Here is an 18,383-nt window from a genome sequence, read left to right on the forward strand (position 1 = left end):
TTAGGTTCGGTTTCTAGTGGGACGTTTCGCGGAATTGTTCAATCGTTTTGCCGATCGGTTTGTCCGTCGTTGTTATCCGAGCTACTGCAAGTTAAATCTTGCTAACAAAATGGATAAAATTCAAGTCGTGTTTTAAGGCACAAATTTCGATCGTCACCATCTGCAATTGCCATCTGTCGATAATTGCATTTTGAAGCAGTCATAACGTACTTGGATCACCTGTTGGCGGGATTTGAATATCAATAGCAATTTCTTGCGTCAATAGGTCCATTTTTCCTGTCCATTTTTCCCACGCCCACAACCAGTTCCGCGGATGCCCCGTTTGTGCTCCACTTTCTTTCGTTTCGTGCTAGAACAGCAACTTCGAGGCCGATATTGGACCTGTTCATATCAAATCAACGGCACAAATGCCCGCTCTGAGCCAAGAAATCGTTCATAAAGGCATCCTTGCAGCGTGAATGTCCTTTTAAGTCCATTTCTGCGCGTGTCCTTTTGGTATTCCTTCGACTGCTAGTTGAAAAAACCTGTAAATTATTAGCGATTGCTCGCGAGAAGCCTCGTTAATTTATCACTTAAGCATCAGGATAGGAAGCGCGAGGTCCTTTTCCAGACGTACGAGTGTGCGCTTGTGTTGGTGCACAAGGGCTGCCATTTATCGGCCATTCCCCGCCTCCTTATTCCCTGTCACGACACGTTGTTCCTGTTTCTCTTTCTCACTCGCGCACACACACACACACACACACACACTCACGCTGTCACTTGGGTTCGGTTGGTGCATTCCTCCACTTGTGCCGTCCTTTTCCTTCTTTTTCCGTTTTTCCCCTTTTCCACGGGCACGGGGCCGTTCTTGTGTTGTGCAAGAAGCTCCCACCACCCTTATTTCTCTTTCCCACGCCTACCTCGTTTCCGGCCTCACCCACCCTCCGATGGGTCCATAATGCGATCGATGCATACACTGACGGCTTCGGCAGCCCGTCCCGCCCTACTAACCCTTTCCGTTGCACAGCCTCACGCGTGCGTCTGCGTCAGAATCATATGGTTTGGATGTGTGGTGTGTTGTGTGCCGTCTAGCCATGCACCCTGCACCCATCGTCCACACCCTACCCACCCACCACCCTCTAGCGACCCATCCGCCCGACCCTTCGCCCTTGCCGGACCGACGATGGCGAAGTTTCCGTTTCCGTTTTGTGCTGGCCTTCTTGCCCTTTCCACCGACGCGCGAAAGCGAATCGCGCCATTGGTTGCGGTAGTCCCACGCAAGGGGTGGGTTTTTGGCTGGGTGATGGTGGGAGGTGTTTTCGCTTTTCAAAAGGGAACTCACCCCAGGCGAGCGCCAGCGCGCGCAACAAGCAGCGATCGTGAGGCACCGTGGGTTCGTAAGGCATTAAAATTTGGTTAAAAATGGACTGCTTTTTAAACGGACTGCAGTTTCAAAACGGATTTTATTAAATATACTATTCATCAATCGTCGACATTGCTCGTGGTCGACTTCGATGAAATCGACTCAAATCTTTTTCACTTATTTACTTTATTTAATCCGTTGGACTCTACGTTTGGAAGTTAATACTATTGCTTTGTGAGAAATTATACAAGAATTCGTGGTAAAACTTTTTATAGATAAGAACCAATAATATATGTCTGCTTGAGCTGCCCAAAAGTAATTAATCCAGCGCGCTTTTCCGATGAGACTCCATCGCCCAGTATTGCAGCCACACATCACTATCAACACTGTCTAGTTTGGGAGACACCCGTCGTTTCGGGTTATGCAACGCAAGAACACCTACGTTCCTACGGTTGCCAACAGGCGCTATCGATCAGCTCGCGTGATCCCACTGTGCACCGCCCAGCCGGAGCTTCTTTGCAGTCATTGCGCGTTTTTCCTTTAGCGGTGTCGAACACCACGAAACACAAAGTTGCACAATCGCACCCCGGTGACCCGTGTGCTTGTGTGCGTGCGTGCTGCATTTCCCCTACCCTATAGCAACCGGCGCTGGATGGAGGGGCAGGCTTCGGAAAACTCTGCCCACAGGGGAAGAAGTGCATTCGAGCAATTTCGCTTTCGCACGCCAACCGCACTCACGAGAGCGAGAGTGCGTCGAATGGTTCGTTAGTGTATGTGTGTATAGCGTGGGCAGGGGGTGAGTTTGCCGACTTCGAAAGCAGTGCTGCCCGACTGCGACCTTCCTTAGGGGTGTTTTCTCGCTCTTTTTTTTATTCCACAAAACCACCCCTTAGCGGAGTGTTCAATAACGCGATGGACGTGCTGTGAGTTCCACATCAGAAAACGCCAAGGGTGTCGAACTGGATGCTGTGCACATGGGGTGCAATGATCAATTCTAGTTGTGCTTCGTAATCGCTCAAGCAACTTACATTTTCTAGAAACTTAGTTGAGAACTATTTCCTCACTTGCAAAATGGTTTGTTTGCCAACCTATATATCTGACATTCGTAAGTTTTTATTGATATGAAGGACATGATTGATGCTATGAAAATCTTAGCCCAAAATTTAGACATAATATGTCTACGTTGAACACATTCTGGGCACGTCTCACTTCCATGAGACTGAATTGAATATTACACATTACGAGTTTAATGATGAATTGCCTGCTGCATAATAATGGCTAAGCGTAAGAGCATAAATTGGCATTTTGATGGAATCTATTGTTACACATGACTGAAGTGTAACAGAAAGGCTTCCTTAAGAAAATCTGCGCACAACCCCAATGGCTTTCTGAGGCTATGAATACTTTTTTCCAACCACCAGTTCCGCTTTCCCAAGCTGCACGAGCTGCGTTCAGCTTGCATCTTTTTCACGTGCCACCAATCTTACATCTTTCGACGCCTTTGGCGGCACTCACAGTGCGGCCATCGCTCGACGAAAGGGGCTGGCGCAGTTTCATTGGTGTTGGTCGCGGCACCAGCTAACGGGGATGCGGCCGGTGGGAAACAGCAGCAGTACAAAAAAAACTTCGTAGAGGAAGGTCGGAACCGGGCGGTCTTCTTGCGACGTCGGAACCCACCGGTGCGCCAAGTCTATTCATTTCAACTCAAGAACGGGTCGCGTGAGTACGCGTTTTGTTTTCTCGTCCCGGTCGACGTCGCCGTCGACGCCGTCGCCGTAGTCGGTCGCGTACGTTTGGTCAATCGCGTAGCCGTTCCGTCGCTTGGTCCCGAACAGTAGTGCGGTTGCACTTGCTTCCACGCAACCACCGGACACGGGGCTTTTCCGCAACAAATCCGCCAACACACTCCTGAGCTGCTTACGCGCGTTGTGCGAGGTGTGCTCGAATGCGGTGTAGTGCCGTGACTGGGAATTTTCTGAATTCGGGCAAAACCCAAGTGTGACACCGAGTGTGTGATGTGAAAATTTTAAACTCCAGTGGAAAGCGAGAAAAACACACACCCAAGTCCTGCGTGCGCTGGTGAAAAATTACGCCCGTCGTTACCAAGCCCCCTTGGTGTGACCCCTCCGGAAAAGCCGGCAGGCGGGAGTTGCCCGAATTTCCCGGCATTGCCAACACCGCCGGACAGCTGTTCCGCGCCCGGTGTGGTTGGCTTTTCGTGTGTTTGCGAGACTTTGCGCTGTGTTTGTGTTCCGGGAGCGTTTCCCGGTTCCGTCCCAGAGCCTGTGAGGTGTGGCAGAGAGAGAGAGAGAGAGTGTGAAAAAAGGGAGTGAAATGAGGGAAAAACCGTGCGCCAGTTCGGGAAAACGGGAGTGAAAAATGCCGCCTCCAAGTATGTAGACCAAACACTCCTCCGATCGACGTTCGACAAACTTAACTACCTCAAGAAATATAAACCCCACATCGTCCAATCACACGTACACAGCATACACATACATACCCGCAAGTCAGTGCAAATGTAGTGCAAGTTTAAAAGCGAAACCATATCCTGCTATCGACGAGCGGAAACAGTGTACACACACGAACATTCAGTTGGGGTGTTTTCCCGAATTTTCCCCGGGTTTTCCATACTTCGGGAAGGTCTCACGCCTACTTCACCGTTGGACCTTCACTTCGGGAAGCGCTTTTCCGAGACAAAATGCTCGCAAACCGGTGGAACGTCTCCCGTCGGACGTGAGTTGTTGGGCTACGTGGGTCACCAAGACCCTCCATCGAGCCCAATCGGCAGCTAGTAGGCCTCAAGAGGCTTCATTACAGTGTGTTGGTGCTAGTGAGCAAGTGGGTGGCAGATCCGCAATGGTAATGCATTTGAACTTGTTGCAACACAGTGGCTGAGAGTCGGCGTTTTGATCGGTGTTTTGGTTTTTTGGTGCAAGTTTTCGTCCGTTTTTCTGACGCTCCGTTGTTTTGTTTGTTTGCCGTTACGTATACATAGATATAGCTAAAGTTGTTCAACTCTATCGAGTTATCGTGTTACTGTGAAGATCACGCGTCGTGCCAATGTGTCGAGACGAACTCCGGTGCAATCCGTGAGGCTGGAACTAAAGCAGAACTGGCAAATGTGAGCCATCGTTCGTTACGTCCAGTGCTTCAAAACCCCCAGACCCATAGTGCTCGGTGTTGAGTGAACAAAGTAGACAGCGAAACGGCCTGCACCATGATGATGCTACAGCATCTGCCACCGTCCCACACGTTCGTTGGAAGTGCGGCCGCTTCGACCGCCTCCACTTCCGGTGCTGATCCCGCCTCGTCGCCCTCTCCACCGGCTCCTTCCGACACGCCGGCTGCCACATCCGCATCGCCCTGTCCATCGCCGGTATCCGTTTCCGAAGCCTCACCAGCCTCGCCTGGTCCTCAACCGAGTCGAATCATTATGCGTCATCATCGTCATCACCAGCCGCCATCATCACCGACGCCCGATGCCGACGAACCGGCACAAGGTGGTTCGAGTCGACACAGTCCGGTCCGATCGCCAGCTCGATCTCGATCACGCTCAAGATCCCGGTCCAGTGAGCGACCAAACACACCACCCACTGTGGCCCTTCCGGTGGAGCCAATCCGACCGGCCGTAATCCGTTACATCAAGGAAGAGCTCCGCCCAGGATCCGTCATCCGGCGTCATTCAGTCTCCGAGGACACGCCACCGGCAATGGACGTCGATCAACGGCTTCCGATAGAGGCCTCCCAGGACTCGACACCTCGCCAGCGACACTACAGTGCCGAGACGGGTAATGAAGCAGATGATGACGAGGATGAGGACGAACCGAAACGATCGGCAGGATATCGACGATCTGCGCCTTCGACGGAACAGCGGCTCTATCACAAGGTGAGACGTGACTCGCGTAGTTCTCGACCTGCTGGAACCGATCAGGAAGACTCGGATTACAGCGAGCGCAGTCAGGCGAGTGAGGGCGTTGACACACCCCATCCGAGGTCTGAAGGACTCGCTAAGGACGATGAAGGTGAATCAGAGAGGCTGCGATTGGCGCGCCACCCAGCCCGATTTGCCATCCGGCCGAAAACGGAAGCCTTCGAGGATGAGGAGGAGGACGACGAAGAGCGCGAGGATGACGAGGAAGAAGACGAAGAGCTGGAGGAAGAAGAAGAGGATCTGGACGCACCTCTCGATCTGTCGATGAAGATCAAGCGACGGCCAAGGAGCGGTTCTATCACGGATGACTCGGACGACTCCACCGGACCGGACTACGCAGGACATCACAATCGCGGTCCCGAAAGCGCCGCGTACAAGAAGAGTCTAATGAAGCGCTACCGTAAGTTGACGATTTTCCACTGGTGCCATTGGAAAACCCTTTAAACGACGCCGTGAAAGGGGTGGCAAAGTTCCGAAGGCATAATCTTTCCTAAGGTTGGAAAGGGGTTCTTGCATTTTCGCTTGGCACAACCGCGTGGGAATTAGGTCAATTCCAGCGAGGAGGTCCTTTCAATCCCTTTTGCAAGGCGAGCCCTTTTCTTGCGGGAAGGATATTCCGCTCCTGTAGTCAAACGCGCACGACCTTAGGTGGACGAGGCGGGTGCAATGTATCGATCGAACAACCGAAAATGGGTGAAAGGGCTCGAACCGAACCGAAAAAGGGGTTCCCTTGGCCCACTAATGGATCCACTCCTCGACGGGTTTGTCGATACAATTTGGCCCCGGTTTGGCTTGCGGAATGATCCTGGGTGTGCAGTTTTCGATTCTTTTTATTTTCCCGTTCGCTCACTCGTCATTCATACAAGCTGCGAATCTGGAGCACTCCAGGCGGGATGGATTTTTCCTTTCCACCGTCGTAACGCCGGAAGGCACAATGAAGCGAGATTCGAGAAGAAGTCGGGAAGTCGTTGACGACTGCGGCGACTAACGCGCATCGAGCACTTCGAGCACTGTTTTTTTTTCGCCGTCGGGACTCGAGGACCATCGTGGGTTTTTCTGTGCCCACTGCGTGCTGTTAACAATTTGTAACGATTTTCCACCGTTGGCCTCGGTGCGGCACAATAATGAATTGGTTATTGTGAGGGCACCGTCTTAACCCGCGGCCCAAATCTTGAGCGAATGTTATTTAGTATTACAACTTCAAGTGGGCTCGCGAAGGGCCGCATTCTTCGATCTTCATGGCTTCGATGGAAAAGGGCGTGCTTTTTGGGTGGTTGTGGTTTTTCGGACGCACGGCGTCACCACCAGTTCCAATTGACGTCAATGGTTGGAAAAGAAACCAGTTTTGATCGGGGTTTTATAAATTTGAAGCGCACTAAAAAAACACACACACACGCTCGTCGAAAACTAATAGCAGCATTTGCATACGACGGGCGAATTTCTGGAGATGATCCTGTGATTCCCCGTTTCGGGTTTATGGCGCGCTTTATTCCAGGCCGTTCCGTTGGACGGAGCGAACAGCGCCTTGTGTGTGGCAAGGAATTTGCGAAGAGTTCACAACCACGGACGAGCGAATAGCCGCGAGGTGGAGCCGGTACACGTTTCGCAACCGTTGTGTAACTTCCGCCATCGAAAAATCGATACACCGGCGGAACACCGCGCAACCCTTCTGCGACCTCAAGACAGCCCGCGTTTTGTGCGAATTTGGCTTCATTTAACTGCCAATGGTCGGAACGGCTCGGTGAAATGGCGAAAAATCGATATTCATCAGGTTGGCCCACGGCACGCGGGGTGGGCCGTGCGCGTTCACAGGGGCCGGAAAAGCCCGAACGAAAGCGAAACTAACCCCGGAAAGCCCTTGAGGGCCGCGACTACCAACCAGCACGCCGCTTTCGGGAAGTAATTTCAGGCTCCATCCAGTCATCCAGAGTGAAAAAAGGGGGTGGAAAACACGAAAGGAAATTACCCACACGTCCACACACACACACACTACGTACCCGACGTTACGCGCTGAATTATTGCCAACTAGAATTCCGTGCCGTGCTGCCCCGCTGTGCAGTAGCCATTTTACTTCCACCGGGCGTGGAAAACCTGCCGGCCTTCTAGATGGCGCGTTTGAAAAAGAAGGTAGCGCCGGGAAATGAAGCAAAGAAAAACCGACCACGAGAGACCGTGAACCGAACGGCGCAGGGTCTCGCACATCAAAGCGCGCATATTTTCCGCCCACACACCCACTCGCCCGTGCGCTCGTCCGCCTCGACAAAACAGGAAGAAGCATTCCAAACTGACAGCTAGATGATAATCAGCCGCGTTGTTTAAACGCCGCTACTGCTGCTTCTGCTGTCGACGGAAAGTTGCGAGAGCATATAGCACCTGTCTCGTGGGCCTCCACCTTTTTCTCCTCGAGAAGGTCCACGTTCGCGATGGCGACATTACACAACGTGCTCCGTTTCGATTTACCCGAGCGCCCTCTATCGGCGGGACGTCATAACACGTCTCTCTGGCGTTCGATCGGTCGATCGACGTGTGCGAAAAAAAACATCCATACCCATTTCCCGATCCCGGAACCCAGGAAGCTTGTCGACAGGCTGATAATGGACATCCGCACACACTCGTTAGGGGCTGCGTCTGGGGGTGAGTCTGGGGGTGCGCGAATTCCGGGAACTGCAACCGCGCGCCGGCGTTCCCGTGCGCGCGCGGGTCTGGAACAGGTTTCAGGGCGCATGCGCGCCTGTGTTGGTGCCGCGATGATGCGCCCCCGCGAAGGTGTTGGGGTGCGAGAGCGATGCTCCCTAGAGGGTGGAATGGTTTTCATGGGGGGTGAGACCGAACCCGATAAGCAAAACAACGACTTGCGCGGATCCGCCATTGCGACGGCAAGGGCCATCTCCAGCATCCCCGGATGTGCGATGTGTTGGTGTCTGTTGGTTGGCACATTTGCATACGTCGTCGATGCGACGGCTCTCAAGAATACGCCGAAGAAAGCCAGGCTGCTCAAAGAAAGTCAGCCGTCTTGCTCTGACGCCCCGTTGGGGGTTGCTTGTTGCAACACGCCGATGTCCGGTTATGACGGGCGTGTGAGTCGACACGAGTGAGTGTGTGTAGAGAAGAGGGCCAGATGTGGGAAGTGCGACCGAAACCGATCGCACCGGGTCTCGGGGTCGAGAAAGTGGCCGGTTTGTTGCGGTGGTTGCGAAGGGGCAGCGCAGAAGCGAACGCGAAGATTGTACTGTCGTTTCAAGTTCAAGGTCTTTTTCATTACCGCGATCCGGCGCGCTGATGTGGTGCGGTTTTTTCCCTCCTTTTTCTCTTTCCACCATCCACCATTTTCCGGCGTAACGGGCGCTCGTGGCGTGGAATTGTTTTAGAATTCTTTCCCATCTCTAGAATCGCAAGGGTCGCATTTACTTTAACTAATTACTCGTCGCTCTCTTTTTATGCTTTTTGCTCGTTTTCTGCTTTGATGCATGTGTTTATGAAAGCCACCAGCCGTTGGGCGTTGAATTTCATCGTATTGCGTTTTTCATTGTTATATGCTGCAAGTTATACACGCAGCAGGCCGTGTGATGGATGCTGCAATGGGTGCAGATTGTTGTCGTTTCGGTAACAACTGCAAAAATTGACAATTTATGCATGTTGACACGTTTCCTCAATCGCATTCTTCTTCATTTCTCTCTTTTTCTGGCGATTTTTTGCACTCTTACTCACTCTCTCTCTCTCTCTCTTCCTCCCATGAACCGATGCAGTTTTGCAGGAATGATTCTATTTTTGCGCGCGTTATCTAATGCGTTGCGGCGTGTTTAAAGCGGGAGCTAAAAAGAGAGAAAATCAACATTTTTCACCCGTCACGTCACCTCGGAACCCAGCACTGGGGGTATGAGCTGTGCCAGCCTCACCCCCTAAACAACATCACGTTTCTTTTTCTTCGATTCCGCCACACCAACGGGGAAATTGTTTTTGCTCCTGAAAAGTGCAAGGCTAATCGGGACAGCAATTGGCTAATGGCGTTTGGGGCTTATATATATGTGTTTGTGTGTATGTGTGTGTGCTCTTCTTTTACTTTCATTTGCTGGCCTGCTTCCCTTGTGCAGTGTCGTCTTCTGTTTCTGCTCATTAACGCGACCAGCTAAACGGTCAAACGGTGACCTCACTTTCAGTCACCATGTTGCGTTCCTTATCGAGCGTGTGTGTTTTTCGTGTGCGTATATGTGTGCTGTTTTTTTTCTTCTACTTATTTTTTATCACCCTCCTCCAACCCCAGAAGGAAACGAATCGGTTTTCACGCCGTGCCGTTTGTGTATCGGTTTTAGAAATACGTCGTTTCCTCGTTTCACTCCTGCATCCCTCGGGAGATGGGATTGGCGATAAATGAATAGAAATAAAGCTACTCCCCACTAACCTACCCTTCCCAAGAGGATGTGGGGTCGATCATAACTCATACAGGCGACTGGCGACATCGTGTGCAATAGTAATTGGACGCAAAATTGGGTGAAAAACCGATTATAAATGCCCGTTTGGCCGTCCGGTGGCGTCGGTATTTGGGTTAACTGCTTCGTGCACGTTTTAGCGAATCTGTTTGTGACACGCACGAACGGAGCGCGGTAGGTTTTAGGCGCAAATTTTCGGTGTGGAACAATTTTCGCACCACCAACAAGGAGAGCGGAAAAACTTCAACCCCTCGGTTAGAACGTCCCGCTCCGTTTTTACGTACGTTCCTCGATGGGTTCCAATTCTTCCCTTATTCACGAAATCTTGAGACCCTTTCGAGAGTTAATCATATACAAAAAAGTGAAAAGAAAGGCCTGGGGAGGAGGAAAATATGCCATTTGCCAACACACACACACAATCGCCTGCTCATAATCGGTGGATGGCGCGCACGGTTCCATTTCATGTAAAATACTACCCATCGACCATGACCTACCTGACGTTTCTTTTCTGGCTTACTTTTCCGCAGGAGCGAGCGCGCGCGTGCTCGGGGCTCCGTTGGGCTTTCTCACTTTCTTCCACAATTTAGCCGCTCATCTCATCTGCGCCACGTTTTCACCGCCTCGCAGACCCCACTGGTAGTTTTCCCCCATTCCATCGTAGGCCTCCCATCGGTTTCTTGCTTGTTTCTTTTTCCGATGTATTTCTCCTGCCAAACCGTTCCGCTTCAACGGGAACCGGCGAGAGCAAACCGCGCCCTGTCCGGAGAACACGCCACCTAGGCTTCGTGTGCTATCACACGCCACCGCGGCCATGGTACGTGTTTAAATTCGCTAATCGGTGTAATTCGCCTAAGCGCCGCCGGCGGTTGCCTCGCACGTATATCGCCTGGGTGAGGCGTTTCTATTTAAATCTCTCTTTCTTCCCCCCAGCGAGGGCTGTCGAACATGTTCCAGGGGTTGAAAAATACAACCCCCATCGCCCCAGCTCGGGTGACGGCTTTTTAATGGGGAAGGCGTGTGGGTGGTGAAAATGCATTTTTTAAGCGACTCAAACCGATCGGGGGAGCGCAACGGATGTGAGATAATTTCGCGAACGTGCCCCTTGGGTGGGATACGGACTTTGGCAAAAAAGGGACCCGGGCGGCTAAACGCGTCGAGAACGTGCCTTTTCTTTTCGTACAATTAGGTTACGCGATGGCCCTGTAGGGCAACCTCCCCCGACGCTTCCCTTCCCAGTGTCAACCTGAGAGCGGGGTTGAGAAAAACAACTCGCCAAGGTTTTTTCGCTCCACCGGGAAGGACACGCGTACGCGGGTGTTTGCCAGTTCCAGAAATATCTTTCTCCGCCATCGTGCGATCGAAAGCGTGCCGCCAACACCTTGCAGGTTGGCGAATGTTATCTCGTCAGTCGTTCCCGGTGGGAAAATATTATCCCTTCCAATGCAATAGTTTGCCAACAATTGTTCACTTTGGAACGAATCCGAAAAATAACGAACAATTCGAACGTAAATCGCTCCGAGTGGTATAGATTTGGTTTGGTTTAGCCCATTTTCAAACCCCTGTACCATTGCAGGACGCGTGTTTGATGTAAATCAGCATGTTTGTTCTGGCACCAGTTCTACAGAACAGTAGAAACATTGATTTTCTCAGCATCAAATCAATCAATAAATCGCCTCAAGAAATGCTTTCAACTGAACACTCATATCCGTGTCCGATACGCCTTAGTACGATGAACGGTGACTTTTTCTGAAGCATGTGCTAATTGCTACAGCGCGCTACAACCACCTTCGTGCGTATCTATCTCGACGTAAAATGCCGCCTCCATCAGCTGGAAAGCAGGAACTTTATCACTTCGAAGAACACCCCGCACTGACCTTTGCGGAAAGCGTTAATTCAGCCTGACATAGAATAGAATGCGACACGGCGAGCTGCACGGAGCCGTACAAGAGAAAGTATTTCTCACCATGGGAAATTTCTCGGGCGCGACATTTAACGCCGGATCGAATCCAGCGCCATCGCCGATCGTGCGGCGCCTTATATAATACGTCACATTAGGCGCGCTAATAAAAACAATTCAGGACAAGGTTGCGGCACGTCGGACGCAAACAAACAATAACACTCGCTCTGTCCGGCTGATCGTGACGCCATGGGGATGCATGTGTGGACGTGGCAGCACCACGATTGACCCCCACTCTGGGTGGTGTTTGAGACGTTTGTTTGCTCAAACACCCCATCGAGGGCCGCGTCGCGGATGCCGCCATAAGGGGAAGACCATTTTCTGCCGATCGCGGCGGTTAGCATTCCTGCATGGCAATAACCGCTTCGATAAACACAACTGCATTCGAGGTATGCACCGTTCCGATGTACAAACGCATCGGTTACCCCCGTTACAAGTGCACTTTTAGCGAATTACGTTGCCTTCCTGCATCAAATGGAAATGTTTCCGTAGGTGTTGGGTGGGAAAAGAATCAGCCTAATTTAATGAACCCTCCAAATATTCCACCAGAGTAAATATTTTGCCAGTGACCCATTTGTCGTGAGAACGCAAACAAATGAACAAGGAACCGGAGTAGCGAGGCCGAGATTTTGCGCGACTTATCTGTAAGCAACGAATGCGGAATGTGTACACAAATGGCAACCGGGCTTTAACACTCACGAATTTAGGACACCCCAAATTTGGTTTCGGGGTACATTTGGGGGCTGATTTGTTCAGATGCTTCTCGTGCAAAATTTTCAACTCCCGCTCGGCGTGAGGCATGCTCCATTATTAAGGACACGTGTCCGCATAAATTGATTCATTCAGGCGTGTATCTCTACGCGGACTTTTTTCTCACTCGCTGTAATCTCCCAGGAAACTTTTCTCAAATTCCGGGAACCATATTTCGTGCTTATTTTGTTCCGTGTATGGCCCCGAAACACTCGCCTTCTAGCCTTGAAACCTTGGCGCTATGCCTTCGGAGTGGGTTGAAGAGAAGCAATGGTGAACGAGAAAAAAAGCGACACACAGCAACGGTTCCGAAGTCAATACGAAGTTTCGCACCAGCGGCAACAAAACTCGGCATTAACTCGACCGATTTATCAACTTCCCCGCTTCGGCCTTCGTGTTCGAGTAAATCCAGCGAGATTTACCACGAATCAAGTTATTTTCCATTAACATGTGCTGTTGCGAATCAAAATGGAGGTGGAACAGGGTGCGACTACCCATGCAACGAAAACGGTGAAGATTTTCTTGCTGTTGGCGTCTCCACTTTCCACGGAGGCTCGAAATCGAGCAGAAGGCTTTTGCCGTGGAAACTTTCGCCAAAAACCGGAAACATTCTTTCGGTGGGTCGTCTCACGGTGGCCGGTGAGGTGGATCTTTACTGAAAGGACCTACGCTCGAACCAAATCCGCCATGGAAGGATGTTTTACCCGGTCGAGGGACGAACCTCGCCGGAGAACACTGCTTGAGATCATAAATATTAAATTCAACAATGAATGGCCTCCGCTTCATTCTGGAATGTCGGATTAGGTCGCCAACAAGCCAGCCAGCCAACCCGTCAAGGACGAAAGACGGTGTTTTATGTTGTCCTACACATTGATTTCCCCGCAGTTTCGACATGTTCCCAGGGTTTTGGTGCAATTTTCCGGACCCGGTAACAAATTTCTTTCCGGTAATTATTATCCTTTCGAGCATGTTTAATATTGCTCATACACACACTCACCAACAAGCGTTTAAAAAAAACCAACAACTTGAAAATGATCTTCGTGCCGCACCGATTTCCCACCGTATTTTTCCCGTTTTATGAGATTTTTATGAAGACATTTTTACGGTCGAAAACCGAACTGCCAGGCGCGCTTTTGTCAAGCGAAGTAAAACATCGACTTACAAATCGCTAGACAATCGAGCACGGTGCTACTCATTCACCGGTTACATATAACGTCCCAAAACGTACCGCGTACTGTAAACATCAATCGACATTGGAAAACAGAAGCCCTTGTTGGCTGTCAACCGATCGGTCAGGACGAACGTGTCTGTCGAGCCGTTTTAAACCGCCGTCTTTTGAGTTGTCCTGCACCCGATCGATAAGGAGTTTAATATTTTTACGACCCACTTCAGTCCGGGATGCGTAATGCACACGTAAACCCCGTGCAGAGGGTTACCGGAGTTGTTTTACGACCTTTCGCGAACACCCCGAACGAAAACCAACCCACCCCGGGGTCCCAAAAACGGATGCTCGTAAAACCTGGGTGCCGTCCCTCGGTACGGTGGGAAATTCCGTGAAATTTGAGGTAATATCGCGTGTGATGATGAATGTCGTCCTGCCGCAGGCCGCATACACACTCTGCACCACGGAAATCTCAAAATGCAAAAGAAAACTAATGCTGGTGCAAATCCTCAGAACAGACAGAAGGTTTCCCGACAGAAGGTTATTCGCCAAATCCGCACATTCATGCGACGACTTAGCGTCTTCTCCGTAGCCGATGGGTTTTTTACACGACTTCTGTGAGGAAAATTTCTCGTCAGAGCTCTTAACGTCCCACAGCTCTTGTAACGTCAATACGACTTACACGATTGCGCCAACAAGCGCTCCTTCGAACTCCATGTAATTGGTCCAGAGACGGAAGCAAAGCACCGATGGACCATATACGGCGGGATTTCTTAAAATGCACCATAATTTCCGCGCAGCCTCTCACGGATCGCGGTGTAATTGGCCACACCACCTGGGGGGCCGGACTCCGCCTTCTCCTTCGATCAAACACGCGCTCTTAATGACGGCTTGCGAGCGAAAAATGGAGCGAAAACGTTTGTTGAAAAAAACGCGCGATCGTGTCACTATCGCTCGAACGTCGGCGCGATCTTCACGCGATCGATCCTGTCCCGAAGAAGCGAATGCGTCAGCTCATACGTGTGTGTGTGCGTGTGTGTGTGGCGGGGGGATGGGGAGGGGGGGGGGTTATTCCCCATCTGCCACACCACTCATGCGCCTCAGGCACCTCGGGTTTTCCCAACTCCCGCGCCGGACGCAGTTGCGCAAAGCGTTTCGATGAATGATGGAAATCCGTCGCCGGTCTGCCGTTTATCACCAGCCTCTGTGGAGTTGGGGGTTGTTTCTTTCCTTTTCGTTCAGCTCTCTTCTTGCCGCTACTTTCTGCTCCATCCACCGGGTGGTAGGCGAATAATCATTGCCGAAGCGGAAATTTGCATCATTCATTCAAACTGTCGCAATGTTCGCGCCCAACCGCCGCATTCGGAACCGGTTGCGGCTAGTCTGGGTCTATCCGATGAAGCTAGGGATTGGGAGGGCGCACGTACTTTTGCCACCGTCTAGCCTGATCGTCCTCTCCGACTAGGAGAGGCACTGGTCCGGAGGGAAGGGCCCGCTTTTTGCTTTATTTTGCTTTTGGGGAGGGCACGAACTCGCGCGCGGAATTCATGCGTTCCAATCCGCGATCGGACGCGGTTCGATCGCCGATCGTTCCATCGACCGTTGCTCAGCTGTTTGACGCAAAGCCGGGAGTCGTTTTATGGCACGGCGTGCGTCTTTTTTATGCTCGCTTTATGTTTACGAGCATGGGAAACGAGAATCGGCAGCTCTAATCTCGTGCGATCACGCAACGGTGACGTAAAATCCAGAGTCAGACGACGGCGACGAAAGCGCAATGTTGTCGCTGTTGTTTTTTTTTTTTCTTTTTTCTCATTAGTTTTATTTCTTTACCTTTTCCTACTCATGCGTTTGCCCGTGCGTTTTGCTAAACAAACCCGCCACACCACTCCCGTGTCTCATTATATATCGTAAAATGTTGTGCCACATGCACCAGGCGAATAATTATCGGCAAGATTTGCTGTAGCCAACAAACGGTATCCAAATTTTTTTTGAGAGGAAATATCGCGAAGATGTTTATTGGACCCTTTCGCGCGCTTTCCACCTGAAAACCATCCCGTCCTTGTTTGTGACGATCGTTTTTGGGAGACGTTACATAATTCCACCACCAAACTGCACGACAATTAGTTGATTATATCTCCTGCGGAGCATCGGTAAAGGGGTCATGTCATGTTAAATTGGATTTTTATCCTCTTTTTTCAACCCTCAACAAACGAACGTACATAAACCCTTCAAATTCACCCGTATGATCCACTAGCAGGGGCTCCCAATCTGTTGCAGTTGGAACAGCAAAAAGCGCGCCGTAACCCATTTTGCAACATCCGCCAAATTCGGCAGCCAAGTGGGGTTGCCCGCGGCTTGTCCCTTTCGTTGCTCTGCCCACCGCCACTCGAGTCGACGCCTCAATTTGTCTATGCACCCTTCTTGAATGCGCTCCAACCGAGCGCACAGAACAGGTGAGCGGGATTCGAGCGGCCATAGCACGCGCATCGTGAGTCATTTACGGATGAAACGAAACGGGGAATGGAAAATATAAAAAAGCAAGATGGAGGATGAGAGAATATCTCGCGCTCGCGCACGCCGGTATTACATAATTTCCCGCGCGGTTTCCGCCAAGCACGCAAGCGGTGCTCCATGCGGCGCTAATGTACGTAAAAATTTCCGCAACCCACCGATGGGGAGCGCAGGAATGGAGGCCAACGAACACAAAACAGTGAAATGAAGTAAAATAAAATCGGCCAAACAGCGCCACTGTCGCTGCCGTTGCCGGGTTTATGGGACTTTATGGTTTATGTTTCCCGTGTCGCATGGCTGGCCGATAGGGGTGGGATCACGTGAGGCAAGGGCTCACCCAGAGGGAGGTTTTCGGCGAGAGATGAAATAAAGCCGACACAGCCGGTGGTGGAGCTGGTTTCGGCACAAATTCAGGCAGAGAGTCAAAACCAGGGTTTCGCATCGTGATGAATTGCATCCCCATCGCGTGCGGGTGGCTTTTAGAAAATATGAACTCCACCTATTTAGGGGTGCCTGTCACAATGCACTATGAAAATGTGATCCTCCTTTCGGGAAGCGTTTTTCAAAAGGGGGCGGGCGCAGAATATTCACCCCATTACGTCGGCTGCTATGTAATGTTTCATCCGCACAATCGCGTTAATCATAATGTAACGCACGGATTAAAACTGACGCACACTTACTCACAACTCTCGGCAGCCGGCGATCGTCACCCAGGACAAGAGAGAGAGAGAGAGACAGAGGCAGTGAAACAAACGAGTAAAGAAAAAAAAGCGAAATAATAAAATGTGTGCGAACCATACGGTGGGTCAACGGCGATGGTCGGATTTACCCTCCGATGTAACAATGGTGGACCAGACGAATGGGCGGTTGGGTGGCAACAGCATCGCAACGCGCTTTTCTGGGTCAATGCGGTTGTGGTGGAATTCGTGGCTCCGCTCTCACTCCCGCACTCATGACTCCTTCTCACACACTCTCTCTCTCTCTCTCTCTCATTTGCTCGCTCGTTTTTTGCACGATCACTCGATCGCCGTTTTTTGATGGGAGGGATGTAACGATCGCAGCATCGTTTGCGCGCATATGCTGCTCTCGCGAACTTTCCCGCCGGCGGTACCAAGGGTGAAGGGCGGTCACGGAGGATCACTTCCCCACAAAACGGGGGAGCGAGTGAACGAGAGCGTGCGCACGAGAGAGAGAGAGAAAGAGAGATAGAATGGGCACACGCGTCCGAAATAGGGGTGTTTGGGGGTGGCTGGGAAGGGAGCTGAAGATGAGCGAGTAATTTAAATTTTAAAGTGCACATAATGTGTTCAACAAAATTACTCGATTGCAAGAGCGAGAGTGAGAGAGAGAGAGAGAGAGAGAGAGAGAAATAAATAAAAAATAAACAAAGGTTGCAAGCAAAAAAGGGGATGAAAGTAAAAAGCTGAATGGAAGCGCAACGAGCGTACCAAAATAGGGTGAATTTTGCCACTCCACCCCCCCCCCCCCTCCTGAGTGAGTGAGAAAGAGAAAGAAGATAAGAAGACGAGACACGAAACTCACGTTCCATGCACCCCAATTTCCTTCAACCCTTTCGCTTCCACGGACTCGCAAACATTACGCGAGTGCGTGATTCGACCGCATTTCAGGAATGTCCGCAGGTATTTCATGCTTGCAGGTCGTGAATGGAGCAAACGAGAGTGAGAGAGAGAGAGAGAGAAAGAGGGCGAGATGGGTCCATTCACCGATGAAAGGGAAATTATTTCGGGTGTATTATTTTTATTTATTGCTATTTGCATCTGCTCAGTCTCGCGGCATGGTGTAGCGGTATGTTTCTTATGTCGTCCTCGCACCAGGTAAAGGTGTGAAATAATTCATCACAATTAATTGCGCGTCTCCCTGTGGGAGGGAGCTGGCAGGACCTCTTCAATGTGAGGTTCGTTTTCATCCTCAAAAGGACGTTTCTGGGCCGCGAACACGTTTACAGAGTAAGACGCAAGCAAGCTTCCTACTCGTTTACGAAAAGTGCACCAATTTCCCTACCCGGGAAAGCAAACGACACGGAACCGAGCTGGACGCTACTGGAATGAGGCCACTTTTCTCTCTCTTTCCCTTCATTCCCTTTCCTGCTTCATCAACTACCGCCGCCAAGTGATTACGTTGCGACTGCACGGACGTGACGCAACCGACGGTTGTGCGATGAGCGATGTGTTTTCATTAGCGAGATAAAATCTTCCGACTCGAGTCACCCCACCTGTGCTCTTCCTTCGCTCCCCATCCTGGAAGGGCCCACCAACTCGACACTAATTCGCGCTCAACCGTAA

General features: G+C 51.0%; 1 protein-coding gene across 1 annotated transcript in view; it reads left to right on the forward strand.

The window, feature by feature from the left end:
- Nucleotides 1-4,559: 4,559 nt before the first annotated feature.
- The window catches only part of LOC128725067 (ecdysone-induced protein 74EF), a 43,827-nt gene continuing 30,003 nt past the window's right edge, over nucleotides 4,560-18,383 (forward strand). Inside the window, exon 1 of the mRNA XM_053818786.1 lies at nucleotides 4,560-5,673. Within this exon, the coding sequence (XP_053674761.1) occupies nucleotides 4,560-5,673 (1,114 nt within the window). The remainder of the gene's footprint in view (nucleotides 5,674-18,383) is intronic.

The sequence above is a fragment of the Anopheles nili genome, chromosome 3 (genome assembly GCF_943737925.1).
Source record: "Anopheles nili chromosome 3, idAnoNiliSN_F5_01, whole genome shotgun sequence".
Taxonomy (NCBI): domain Eukaryota; kingdom Metazoa; phylum Arthropoda; class Insecta; order Diptera; family Culicidae; genus Anopheles; species Anopheles nili.